This window comes from Micropterus dolomieu, linkage group LG18 (genome assembly GCF_021292245.1).
Source record: "Micropterus dolomieu isolate WLL.071019.BEF.003 ecotype Adirondacks linkage group LG18, ASM2129224v1, whole genome shotgun sequence".
Taxonomy (NCBI): domain Eukaryota; kingdom Metazoa; phylum Chordata; class Actinopteri; order Centrarchiformes; family Centrarchidae; genus Micropterus; species Micropterus dolomieu.
This window is the reverse complement of record NC_060167.1, coordinates 36367952-36382279: the sequence shown is the minus strand read 5'-3', so window position 1 is coordinate 36382279 and position 14328 is coordinate 36367952. Positions and strand designations below refer to the sequence as shown.

Below are 14328 nucleotides of genomic sequence, written 5' to 3'. Positions count from 1 at the left end.
CAATGGGATGCATCTGGGACTGTCTTAGTCAGTACATGGAGCACACCCAATGGGACTGGAGACCCAAACTGAGATAAGCCAAATGTGACTATTGAAATTCCATTGCCACTAATACACACAAATACACTAGTAATAAGTATTTGCTGTGGTAGATAATCATGTTGGGTAATTATCAAGGAATTGCTTGCAATTTATTTGTCAAACTCTACAAAGCTACCAGATGATTGTTATGATATCAAGCATACTGGCTTCAATAAAGACTCACTGTAATGAAGACTGTATGGAAGTGTTCACTATTTGTGTAGGCCCGTTCACGGTGAAATAACTATAGTGATGCCAGAAAGTGTTACTAACAAAAAACACTCAACACAACACACACTCAAAACAAACCCTGAACTTCAAATAAGGATGCAAAGATGTGACTTTCAGTTACGATACTAATACCTGGGCTTTGAGTGTCGACCAATGCTTAGTACTGCTGATGCATAGTGTAGGAATTGAATTGAATAGACCGGCCCCCTTGTCACTGATACCCCATCCCGCTATCTGAGTCAGTTTCGGGCCAATATTAAATATCAGTATCGGATCGGTGCATCCTTAATTTTAAATGGCATAAACACATCATGGCATTCAGAAAGAGGACTGTAAAATCAAACACATCTGAGAAATATGCTCTTACCAGGAGACAAACGACAAGATCTTTAACTATATTCAGTACATTGATTCCAAAGCCTGGAAGCTAGCTGCTAACTACTAGCTGCATTAACGCACACACATAGTGTCTCAATTTGCATTCTTCTGCTATTTTCAGTGCATAATTGCGTTCACACTGTTATGATGACGATAACACTCCACCCAGTTGCAATTCGGCATTAAAATGTTAACATTAGCCACAACATTAACATTTGACACATCCAGCAACAACATTTTCACCCCATTGGAGTCTGGCCAATGCTTAAATGTGCGGTAAGTTGAGCTCAACAGATACTGAATTTTTTAGGCTGATATTGATACTTGAGTTTTAAATTATAGCGTAGTTGTTTATAAATGTAAACACTGGCATAAACAACAGTTTCGAGAAGGATCCCATATGTTTTGTAATTAAAGAATTGTGACCAGCTGGCCTGGAATTTCATCTTTTTTTATTTAAATTTTTTTTTTTTCTAATCAGATAATGCTTGTCAATTATCACAACCATTCATCAGGCATGCTGGAAGTCTGTCACAGTTGCTGTGTGCTGACAGAAGGTCTGTCTATAGAATAAAATTATGGAACTAATGCATGAGAGCTGAAGGAGATGAAAAGGGAGAGACAGCGCCTGGATGAGAGAGAGATGTGACCCATGACCAGATCATCAGTTTATAATAATGTCGCGCAGTGAGGATACAGAAGTTTCATAGCATGGATCTGTCTGTCACTGTTAGCAGAGACCCCACTTCACACGTGAGCGCTCTCTTGCTCGTCGACACACAAGATCTCGTCTGACACTGATGAGCATAATGACTTGAAAAGTTGAACATGTTGCTAAAAAGCCCAAACCTAACTTATCTTCTCCCTACTGTCTTCTCTCTTACAGCTTCTGCTGCAGAACCTCGACTAAAGTTGAACTGGCCTTGAGGAGGACGTGGGCTGGTACATAATCAAAGTTGTTTTGTATGACAGGGTGCTCAGGCTGCCCACAGAGCCATTTCTCCCAGTGCTCCCGATGGCCAGGTCGACTATGGTTTCTTGTCTTGCTCGTTTGCTGATTTATCAAAATTTCTTTCCTCAGTTGAGAGTAATAAGAATTCAGAATATCAACAAAAGACACTGGTGTCTAAAAAAACATTGACAGGAAGAAGGCAGAGAGGAATTTGGCGCAATCAGCTGGGGCGTTGCGGGGGGGGGGCTTAAGGCCACAAGGCATATTCCTGCTCTGCAACCAAGAAATGTATAGAGCAGGACATTATACATCCATCCATCCATTGTCAACCGCTAATCCTGCGTACAGGGTCACTGGGGGCTGGAGCCAATCCCACCTGACATCGGGCGAAAGGCGGGGTACACCCTGGACAGGTTGCCAGTCAAGACATTATACAGTTGAAAATAAACATTGCAACCATTGTTACAGTGATTACGATTCTAATTTACTGCAAACATGTCTTTGGCATTTCTGTACAGAACTGTTTGGTGCACATGTCGGCTGACATGTCTACTATAAGCTAATACTGGCCAGGAATATCAGTGGGGCAATTTTTTAGTTGGGCTCTAATGGTGAGCCCAATATGCTTTAGCTGTGGTTTGGTCTCACCAACTCTTGAGAATAATATCTAGCTCTTTAGCCACAAGATGTTTGACTTCCTCACCAGCTAGTTTAGTTGCTAACTCCATATTTGGTTTATCAGAGTTTGTCTGCTGAAAACATATGCCTGCTGCTTTTGTATAAAGAGCAGTGAGACTGAAGTCTGCAATAAATTGGGGGGCCATTAAATCAAAATAATGAACTAAAAAAGACTAAAAAGCTCACTGACCCTCTGTGGGTTTGTCATTACAAGTAACACCTCATATTAATTTAATACAATGTTAATACTGAAAAATATTGACAAATGCAGCTGACTTGCGTGCATGCTGGATTGTTCATTCAACATGGGATAAACAGAAATATATAGTAAAAACAAGACATTGTGGTTTTAGCAGCAGTTAGCTATTTCCTGATCAACAACAGCTGGGCACAAGGAGCATCTTAAAAGCCCTCTTCTGTACACTGCGACTCAAACACAGCCCAAACCCAAGATGGCTCTTGGGTGTAAATAAGAGCTTAGAAATTGTTGTTGTTCGGTTTTGATGAAGCTGAGCTAGCAGTTTCCCCCTGCTGTGTGTCTTTGTGAACCCAAGCTAAACACCTCAGACCAGTACTGCACACACATAGAAACTGATACCAGTCTTCTTATCTGACTCTGTGACAGCAAATAAGCATGTTGTCAACAATATTTGAGTTTTACATAACTACTATGCTCACCACTACATACTGTGCTGTTACTAATGTTATTCCATCTTGTTACAACTAGCGTAATCATATTTCCACACCACACAAATTATACACTTGGTATTTTTTTGTAGCTCGACTATATTTAATAGCGATTACCGCCCTCTCCATATGAATGTGTGCTACATGTCAGCTAACCGTGTACAATAACGTGACCCTCTAAGGCAAATACGCTGTATCTCCAACTCATCACAACAGGGTATTTAGAAAGCTGGATCACACCGTATTCAGTGTGCTGTTCATGTTGCCATCAGGCACGTGGATCATAACTGCGCTGACGACACACAGGACGAATAGTAGCATTACATCCTCAACAGTGACTACATCCCATAAACTAAGTACAACAGATCCAGTTACAACATAATATAGGTTTAAGAATGATTCTTCATTTCTGTTCACTCTAAACTTTTTATGGTAGTTATTATGGTATAGTCTTTATCAGCTATTTATAGATTATTCTGACATCCCATTTTCAAGTAATTAGTTAAAAATATGGCTTTGAGATTTGTACTTTGATTTAAATTACCTTATTTATTCGCTAATTCAGCTCAGGAGCCTGAATGACTGGATTTTACTGTAAGCAGCTCATGTATGGGAAATAAATAGTAGGGCAATAAAAAGTAGCTATTTAACAGGGAACATAAACCTTCAGGGCATTAACACAGAATTCCCATCTCTGTACATACTGTATATCACTGTAAGCAGCACCAAGCTGGTGGAAGTTTTGTAAATATAACATCAAGAGTATACACTGAAGGATTTTTAATGGGGAAAAATCATTATACTGGTTGTTTGGCTTCTGCTGACGGGTGACTGGAGGTCATGGCGTTTCCCCAGCATTTCATTCACCACTACATAATGTGATAACGCTACAGACAGCCCGGGCAGCCAGGGGAGCATTAAAGGGTTAACGTTCAGGCGCGTAAATACTGTTCGTTGCTCTGAAGGGCTCGTTCACCAAACGAAACACGATTAACAAATGATCTATACCCCAAAAGACATCCCGAGTGCAGCCGAACACCATGAAACATGTCAAAACAAAGACTGCTGCAAGGACAGACGTGTGTGGCAACAACTACAACAACAGGAGGGAAATATAACATGATGGTAACAGGGATTTGGCCGAGATCATTCCAGTTTATGTACGTCGGGGAAAGTGATGAGCGGCTGTGGACGATTCGTCTCCGCTTAATCGCAGTGAAACAAAATGAGCAATTAGCTATAGCTCAAAGTAGTGACACACCAGCTCAGTGAATGTGTATAACTGTATTATTTCCCCCTCTAAAGCTTAAAGACATCCAATACGGGCTATTGTCAGCCATAGCTGCAGCCTGGCAGGAAGGCAGTAACGTTACGGGGCTGAGCTCAGACTCGCGTCGTGATTTCCACCCGTGCCGTGTAAAACCACTCGGTGAAAGCTGGGAGAACGGCTTGAATTTGACAACATTCACAGACAATATGAGCGAAATGTCGGCCTGAAAGCGGTTAGGAAGAGGGGCAATAGGAGAGAAGCGAGCAGCGAGTCTGCCGAGGCTTCCCCCGCTGCCTCCACCGCCCGCTTGTTACGACGGGAACGCTTTAGTTCGGGGCTATGCGGAGAGGTTAAATACCCATTAAGTGCAACTAATAGACGAAACCCACACCGAAATCACTCTATTAACCACCGTAACTTTTTATAGGGGGAATATGTTCAGTGTTATTCGTGAAAAATGTCACAACCCCGGTCGGCTATATTTAACTCCGCCTTCTTCTTCTTCTCCAAGCGGCCTCTCTTCAGATGTAGACGGGCGACTGAGAGCCACAAAGCTGTCAAACGCACCGAGACCTCGCCATTTTTGTTTGTTTTCCACAAATGCAAACCGTCACAAAAACACTACGGTGAGCAATCTGGGCTTACCTGCCGTGGAACCAGTCCTTGCAAGCATCGCACTCGATCATAAACTGGGTCACGTCGTAAGGTAATCTGCAGATGCAATATACTGGTACAGTCGCCATGTTCAATTCACAACTACGTCGGGATAGACTGGGGGGGCTGCAGGAGGAACAACGTCCTGCAAACAATATGATCCAATATGATCTTCCCCAGAAAAAAAGCCAGGGGCAGACCCGCCGGACACATGAATCTAAACGCACATCTCCATCACACCACGGCCGTGTGGTGGAAACGATGGAGCCTCGTCGTCGCAGGCTTTCCTGAAATGCATTATTATTATTATTACTATGTGCATGCCCCCTGGTGACTGTACGGCACCGAGGCGGTCATATTAGCAGCCAGAAGAAAATCTAGCCTCGATGTCGTTGCGAAAAAAATAAAAAATAAATAAATGTGAAAGTTACGTCAGGCAGCAGATTTAAATCCGCGGACCTCAAATCAGATGAATGAATGTTCGATCAATCGGGATTTTTTTTTTCTCACAGCACATTTGAATGCAACACATACAGGCAGCCATTACATAATTACTTAATAGACATTACAACATATATATATATATATATATATATATATATATAGAGAGAGAGAGAGAGAGATATGTATAGATAGATAGATAGATATACATATCGAATTATGTTTTATTATTAAGTATAATATTATTTATTATTATGTAGTAACAGAAGTCATTCATTTTCTAGACATTTTGGTCAAACTTGGTGACAGAGTGAAATACATGCATTACATTTTATGATTATAGTTCCATTTATTACTGATAACAAACAGCTGTTGTTTACACAAGATTACAGATTTTAGACTAAATATTTCAAAATGTGACTGTAGGCAGAAAACTAGACTACTATACTATAGTTCAGTTACTAAATAAAATGTACAATTTAGCTGGTTGGCTTGTCATTATTTCTAATGCTGGCAACGGCTCTGTATAGGGAGTAGGGCATTACTGTATTCGTCACTGGAATATGATTCACTATAATCACAAATGCTTTGGTCCAGTAGATCCTTTTGCATGCTTGTATTCATTTGCAGAGGCTCAACAATACTGAAGAAACAATTTGACAGATTTTCCAATTAACTGGTTAGTCAAAGAAATCTTATTAGTCTCAAATTTTCTTTGGTTGACACTGTCCCAACAGTAGTAAAGCTACGTGTTAGTATGTGGATTGATTGTTTTCAGAAAGGCATAATTTTCAGAAAATCATTCCATGTTTGTATTGGTGATCGGTCTCATAATGTTGTTGCAGGTCAAGTTCCCCACACCGGTCAGTCCAGAATTTTAAGTAGCTTTCACTTATGGGTATACTTTCAAGGTTTTCAGGTAAACTATGAACTAAGAATCATGTTCTTTGTATTATCATACCCAAGTTTGATGCTGTACTTAATGCTGCCTCTACTTAATGTGTACGGTAAATATTTGACAAAAATAATTACATTTGCCTATAAAAACTCTGAGAATGTTTTGTCAATTTTTTTTAAAGTGTAAAAATTTATAAAGACTGTAGGTTTAACTAGTTAACATGCTGTATTTTGTTTTATATTTCTTCTGTCTTAACTGGTCTTCAGCTCAAAATATACTTTACATATCCAGAAGGTAAAGCCTTACAAGCAATAATGTTGCCTGTTTGCATTTAGAGCAGATTTGCTCACTCTACTGCTTTTAACAATGGATGCAGGGAATTAAAGATGCGGAAAGTCAGCCAGTGAGCAAGGAAAAGTTAAAATATTAATGTCCACATCTGTTAAAGTATGATGAGAGATAAAGAAAGAAACCAACAACAATTTGTACTTAAAAGAATATAGTTTTATTAAGCATTGTAGCTAAGTTGCCTTCAAATACACCACACCACAATCCATCAACATTCAATCAAACCCAACAGCAGTTCATTCTTTTACAATCCATGAGTTAGGAAGAAACTCTGATCAACTTACATAGAAGGTAACCGATTTAGCTCTTGCGGGGGCGACTGGGGGAATACACCGTTTCTCTGATCACTAATGAAAGATGAGAGGGAGAATTCAGGAGAATTAAGTCAAAATTTTAAATGATGATTCTGGCGTTGAAGTAGTATGAGTAAAAACAACACTAAAGTAAATATCAAAATGGATTACTGGCTGACGGCTAAAGTCTTAAGTGGAAGGTCGAGCACGTTGCTGCGAAAGGGGCGACAATTTTGATTAAAGCTTTTCTAATGCAGAAAACAACCAATAACAACATAGTGTGACTACACTATTTCAAAGTGGCTATATAACTTCTTGTTTTAATTAAATGCAACAGAGTTCAATATTAAAAAAAAAAAAAAAAACATAATCAAGGTCAGAACAAATCTGTTACTAACAGTTAACATCTTTTATAGGCTATCACTGACATTAGCCATTTCTTTAATTTCCAAATGGTCACAGTACTTGTAAAGATGGAGGAGGACAACATGCATAATAACTACACACCTCTTAAACCATGCAGGTTTTTGTTGAAGCGGTAATGCTACAGCTCTACATTTAATTCAAGAAACCAAGTTGAGTATCAGAGTTTGACGAGATCTTTTGCGTCTAAATTTTTAGAGCCATTTCTTGAAATGTTACTTACAGCTAAATGACTGAAATGACATGGAGCTCATCTGAACTAACTGGCTGCTTAAACATGAACCAAACCCAAAGTGGGGACCAAGTGTTGCATTTTGCTTTTTCTTTATACGTTTTGTTTTCATTAAGCAGTTATACAGTGACAACACAAAATTGATAACCGTACTGTGGCAAACACATGGCGCCGAGTACTAGAAGAGTATTAACCTAGAAGAACCAAAATATTAATAACCAAAATTAAAGCTTATTGAAGCTTCAATTTACTAACGAAAAGGAAGAGTATCATTCTCATAAACATGTAGAAATCTTGGTGATGAGCGAGTGAACAACTCCTTAAACCAGCAGTGTGTCATATCTCGCGTTTACTGAGAGGGATCCGAATTTCATCTCTTTTCTTTGTCTGAGAAGAAAAATGTACATTGACTATACGCTTTCCAAATTTCCAGATATCCTAACCCTGTTCCATCTTTCATCCTTCACCCTCTCTAGAAAAATAGGCTTACTCTTCTTTTTTTAAGACGGCGGCCTCCAGACCTTCATCTCTGTGGCAGCCGCTGTCTACATTTAGTGCATTTAAGTGAGGATTAGAATTGCACGTCTTGGAGTCACTGCTAAAGGCACTTTCAGGTTGGATGAGAGCCCTGCATTCCTCTTTATCTCCGTTCAGCTGGCCTGGCTCTTTGTCCTCCACACCGTTCTCTGTGGTGGAGCCGTCACGAGGTGCAGGAGAGGATTTCCTCTCCTCTGGCTTGGGCTTCTTTCTCTCCTTAACTGCATCATGTCCAGATGTATGAGCAGGCTTATGAGCAGGCTTACCCTTGGATAAAAAGACAAAAGGGATTTTTAACTGATGCCAAAGACAGCTACACTGCAACAGTGACTGGGAGGGTTCTTCTTTAAGTCATGGAGAAAATACAAATATGGACTGAAAGTCCTGGTAACAAACAAACCACTTGAGGGACGACAACTCATCCCATGTTGATAGCTCAAACAATGGTTGTGTATTCTGCTGTTGCACTGTAATTAAACAGTGAAAAGAGCAACAGCTGTATTTTGATCTTTGTGAAGCACAACCACAGACATGACTACTGCAGTGTCTTAAAAAAGGGACACTAGAGGTTGTTTTCCAGTTTGAGGAATTTATATTTCACTTATAGTACCCTTGCCCATATGTCCTTAGACTAGATCTACTAAATGTAACATTTAAGAAGTGTTCCATCATTGTAAGCTGAGCGACACTATACTTCCCACCAGGGCAGCAGGTCTGTAGTGCACCCTAATGTATTTGGTGACCCGTAATCATTCCTCTAGCACCACCATCAGGACAGAATTCTCTCTAATACACAAGACATTTCAAAATCTAGTGGGCGCCTACCATTGAAATTACTGACCACATCCATGCTTACCAGAAGATGGAGCCATTTCTTTGGGACATTTCCATAAGCTTTTCACAAGTAAAAAACATTGCAGCATTTGCAACGCTTGCGACATTCTCATAGTGATTCCCTTCCTACTTTCTCTCATCAGTTTCATCATTAGTTCGATCATTATGCCTGCTTATTTCCTCATTTCTAATGCACAATCCTAGAACTACTTCATCGAACACTTCATCCACACAGTTGTGTGTAGTGCTGGTGTGGTGTGCATGTATTGGTCATTGTGACTGCATTGTGAAGGACATGTCTGCCATGTGAACAGTGATTCATCACTAACGTACCAGGTATGCTCCCTGACTCTTGAAGGTCCGAGTGTGGTACCTGCCTCCTCGACCAAACGTCCTGAAGACGGGCGTGGAAATCACACCTCTGGGACGACTACAGAAGACAGAAACAAGTCCACATGCTTTACAAATAAATAATAACAGATAGGTAATAAAGTGCATAAGAAATCTCATCTTCTTTCTGAACTTACCCTCTATTTGGTCCACCAACAGACACCACCTGGACAGGGAAGCCTCCTCTTCCTCGGCTGCGTCTGGCTCCATCCCACTGACCCACCACAGTGCCAGCTATCTCCAGCTTCCCACCCTGCGACGAGATTCCTTGAAAAACAAATGGTGTTAATCCGTGGAAGTGCAACACAAAACCTTTCGCAATCATTTTGGTTTGGTTTGGTTTGGTTTGGGGGGGGGGGTGACAAGCTTAAAATTCCAAAGATGGCAAATGTATGAAATGACTTACTAATGACTTACTAAGACCAAATACAAAACTGAATGGGCTGTACTCACCAGGCATCCCTCTGCCTCTCCCCTGAGGAGGCATCATTGGGGGTGGGGGGTAGAAGGAGCCAGTGGGAGGGTAGAAAGGCATCCTGTGAGGAGGTGGAAGTGGCGGAGGTGGGAATGGAGGAGGATGAGGCGGCCGAGTGAAGTTGAGACCTTCCAGGATGCTCTGACGCATCTTCTCCACCTTGGCAACCAGCTCAGCCTGAAGAGAGACAAACCAATCAAGACCTCTGTAAACAAACATCATTCGTTTCATTAACACGTTTCTACAATCGTTCTACATCTTTAACCCAGAAAAGATGTCAGGTGACAGACACAAACTTCTCTCGCTGTCTGAAAGAGGTTGTGCCTCTTGCTTGTAAAAATAATTACAACCAAAAACCATTTATCACGTACTATTTGTAAAAATGTGTAAGGAATAGGGGGCACCATATCACATATCAGGTCATAACTGCTGCTAACTGCCGTTAGCTAGACTAACTTAGCGGTCCTATTTGCTGACTGAGTCAGGAATGGCCACCAGAAGTAGATATCTGCAACATGATAGAAGTCTTAGACACAAGGTCAGAACTGTTACTCTTTCACATTCTGTCAATAATTTTAGTGAATTTTTAAAAATGTTTTCAGCTAACATTCTGGCCATCTCTTACAAATTGTACCTTTAGGCAATTTTTGTCTTTTCTGAAACAGTTACACAATCGGTCGTGGTTTTGTTTTACTGTGAGCAGTACTGATTGAAATTTATTTTAATACTGATTTAAATATTTCCAGTTAAGTCAGTGCAGTTATCAAATCAGAAGTCTATTGTCAGTGAAGTGTTATTTAAACAACTAATTTGTAGCCTAATGTGAGAAATTATGTGTGTTGTCTTGTTATCAATGCCTAAAAATGTCATAATTGCTGTAAATTTATCTTTAGCTCTTAGGTCAGAAACTGGTTTCATGCCCGTTTGGCTCGGTTCTGTTCGACCACAGTCAGTTATGTGAACTCCACTTTAGTGTGGCCGTGTGTTCTCAACTTTGAGAAATGTATAGCAGGCTCTGTGAACCGACAGGACAGACTTTTGACTTGTATTTAATTTAGCCAGCAACAGTAACCAGAAGCTAATAGACAAAACTGGAAAAAGGAACAAATGAGAAAAGGGGGGGACCGCATGAAGTCAATACGACGCAATGGACACAAATCTTGATCGGGAGGCAGCGGGTCTCACGGCAGGCTTTTTGTGCCACCTTTGAGAGGTTGTCTATTCATCCAGCTGTAACCCCTTTAGTCAGAGCATGTTTTGCTGACTAGTGGGTGGTGTGAATGAAGCTACCTGACCATCACAGAGGTCAATGAGCTGGGCCTTCTCCCTGTTGACTCTGATGAGTTTACTCTGAAGCAGCTTGCCATCAAAGTACATCCAGGGACAGCAGTGCTCCCAGGGAATAGGCTGTCCACATGCGTCATTGGCAAATAGAGCCATGTCCACTCCGCTCATGAACAGAGCGGCCAGCTGGACTCCTCGAGGGTCCAGGTTGTTGATCTGTAGAAGAGGAACAGACTTATGAAATGTCTAAATGAAAGGGGAAAAAAGACAGTATGCTCCTCTAACAGCCCCACTGAGTATTCAGATGAATGGTGCAAAGCAAAGCACAGAGCAAGCATAAGCAGCCCATTCCCTCATGGCTGCCAAAATACAGTGGTACACAACCTAATCCAGCCAACACAAAACACCAGCAGACACAACCTAGATGTTCTGGCACAGCAGAGAGCAGACAGGGCTACACACAGACAGACCACAGGGATGAAGGCACACAGCTCGTGTGGATGGTTTACATAAACAAAGGCCAAATGAGTACAACTCAGTCCGAAACACAAAGTTGATAAACCATCCACACATGACACAAGAACCCCTCCGAGTCACTCAAAGCTATACAGAAATAAATCTTTTAGTGCAAAGCTACGGCTTCAGGAACATGCTCCTACAAAACTGTGTTTTGTAGGAGCATGTTGCTTTGTCTGCAGTAGAGCTGCAACAATTAATCGATTAGTTGCCAACTATTTTAATTATCGATAAATCAAAGTAATTTTTTTTATTCCAGCTTCTTAAATGTGAATATGTGCTGGTTTCTCTCCTTCTCTATGACAGCAAACTGAATACCTTTGGGTAAAACATTTAAGAACGTCATCTTGGACTATGGGGAAACACTTACGGACATTTTCTGACGTTTTACAGACCAAACAACTAATCGATTAATCGAGAAAGTAATCAACAGATTAATCGACAATGAAAGTTATTGTTCTGGAGAATATAAGGAGTGTCAAGAGAAACAAGAAAACATGAAATCTGACACAGGCCTGCCAATTCTCTCAATCGAAGTAACATTTAGGGAAGTTAAATACATACAGACCAAGTAAACAATTGACAAGATGGCAGATCATGGCCTGTGTGTGTTTCTTGGACACTCCTCATATAATAAACACTACACAATCACCTTCAGTTCCTGCAGCTGGTCAGGCTCATAAAGTTTAGGAGAAAGTGCTTGAGCTAGGAAAGCGTCAAGTTCGTTACGACGCAAAATTCTTACTCCTGGCCAATGTAACATAAACCTGAAGCAAAAGACAGAAGGTTAACAGTATTACAAACACCAGGAACTGATGAGCTCTGTCTTAATAAATCCTCACTCCCTTTCAATCCACTTCAAACTGGGCTCACTCCTCTCCTAGACAGGGAGGTCTACCTGCAGTCATGGCCAAAAATATCAGGCGCCCCTGCGTGTCTGTCACATAATGCACTAGTTGTCTCAGAAAATTGTTGCATTTACAAATGCAGGTATTCTCATGTTTATTTCTTTTGCATTGGAACACCACAAAAGAAAACATGAGGGGGAAAAAAAACATTTCACAAAATGGAGTGGACAAAATTACTGGCACTTAATATCCATTTTACACCTCTGTACTGGAATTTTCTTTTGCCAACTGCTCCAGGTCTGAGATTTGACGAGTACCTTCTCCCAACTGCTGGGAGATCTCTCCACAGGTGCTCTATGGGATTCCCATTCTCCAGTTCTTTGTCTTAAACCCATTTAAATTGCTTTTTGAAGTATGCTTTGGGTCATAGGGCCAAGTGTCGGAAAGCTGGGTCCTGCTATTGCTCCGCGGAATTCTTTAGTAGTCTTAAGATTTCATGTTGTGCATTTGGTCAAGACATCCGGTGCCTGAAGCAACAAAGCAACCACAAGCATCAGTGAACCTTCACCATGTTTGACATTAGGAACCGTGTCCTTTTCTTTAAAGGCCTCATTTTGTTTCTGAAAACAGAAGAATGATGCTTTACCAAAGAGCTTGATTTTATTCTCATCTGTCCACGGGACGTTCTCCCAGAAGGATTTTGGTTTCCCTAGGTAAGTTTAGGCAAACCCAAATCTGTTTTTTTATGTTTCTGTCAGCAGCGGGGTCCTTCTGGATCTCCAACCATAGCGTCCCTTATTACTTAGAATGTGACAGATAATGCGACACTTTTGTATCCTGTGCCAGCAGGTCAGCCTGAATTTCTTTGGAAGTTGATTGTGGTTCTTTATTCCAACAATCCTTCGTTGCAATCGTTCCATCAATTTTTCATTTTCGTCTACATCCAGGGAGATTAGCTACAGTGGCATGGGCTGTAAGTCTCCACATGTTGCACGGAGGACACAGGAACATTAAAATGGTCTTGTAGCCTTGAGATTGTCCATGCTTTTCCAAAATGTTGGTTCTCAAATCCTCAGACAATTCTTTTCTCTTCTATCTTTTGTCCATGCTCAGTGTGGTACACAGAACAAATGTTGAGGCAACCTTTCTCCATTTTAACTGGTTGTAAGTGTGAGTTCTATATTGCAGGCACCTGTGAATTGCTACAGGTGAGTTCAATTACAAATTAAAACAGCATCTCCTGCTTGAAATACAATTATTTCTGAAGATTTTGAAAAGGTGCCGAATCCGTTTTTAGAGTGCTGTGTGGAATGTCTCAGATTTGTTTTGTGTTTTCTCTGCTTTTTTTGTGTTGTTCCAATGCAAACAAAATAAATGAACATGAGTAGTGATATGTTGTTTTTTTTTCCCACCGATCCAATAGCCAATCATTTCTTCACATTTTTGTAAGAGATAACGTTTCAATGGGCAGCATGGTGGTGCGGTGGTTAGAACTGATTTGTGGGATGCACATCCAGGGCACAAAGCTCCCGTTCCACCACATCCCAAAGATGCTCTATTGGGTTGAGATCTGGTGACTGTGGGGGCCATTTTAGTACAGTGAACTCATTGTCATGTTCAAGAAACCTATTTGAAATGATTGGAGCTTTGTGACATGGTGCGTTATCCTGCTGGAAGTAGCCATCAGAGGATGGGTACATGGTGGCCATAAAGGGATGGACATGGTCAGAAACAATGCTCAGGTAGGCCGTGGCATTTAAACGATGCCCAATTGGCACTAAGGGGCCTAAAGTGTGCCAAGAAAACATCCCCCACACCATTACACCACCACCACCAGCCTGCACAGTGGTAACAAGGCATGATGGATCCATGTTCTCA

General features: G+C 41.0%; 2 protein-coding genes across 3 annotated transcripts in view; both read right to left on the bottom strand.

Moving 5' to 3' along the window:
- The window catches only part of phf2 (PHD finger protein 2), a 31909-nt gene extending 26679 nt beyond the window's left edge, over window positions 1-5230 (bottom strand). For both annotated transcript variants that reach the window (XM_046075179.1, XM_046075180.1), the window contains exon 1: window positions 4923-5230. In XM_046075179.1, coding sequence (XP_045931135.1) covers window positions 4923-5020 — 98 coding nt within the window. In that variant the 5' untranslated portion in view covers window positions 5021-5230. The remainder of the gene's footprint in view (window positions 1-4922) is intronic.
- Window positions 5231-6752: 1522 nt separating this feature from the next.
- LOC123986796 (constitutive coactivator of PPAR-gamma-like protein 1 homolog) overlaps window positions 6753-14328 on the bottom strand; it is a 31178-nt gene continuing 23602 nt past the window's right edge. Inside the window, exons 12-18 of the mRNA XM_046075182.1 lie at window positions 12255-12369; window positions 11093-11302; window positions 9781-9979; window positions 9465-9594; window positions 9271-9367; window positions 8057-8370; window positions 6753-6965 (exon numbers count right to left, since the gene is read on the bottom strand). Coding sequence (XP_045931138.1) covers window positions 6899-6965; window positions 8057-8370; window positions 9271-9367; window positions 9465-9594; window positions 9781-9979; window positions 11093-11302; window positions 12255-12369 — 1132 coding nt within the window. The 3' untranslated portion in view covers window positions 6753-6898. The remainder of the gene's footprint in view (window positions 6966-8056; window positions 8371-9270; window positions 9368-9464; window positions 9595-9780; window positions 9980-11092; window positions 11303-12254; window positions 12370-14328) is intronic.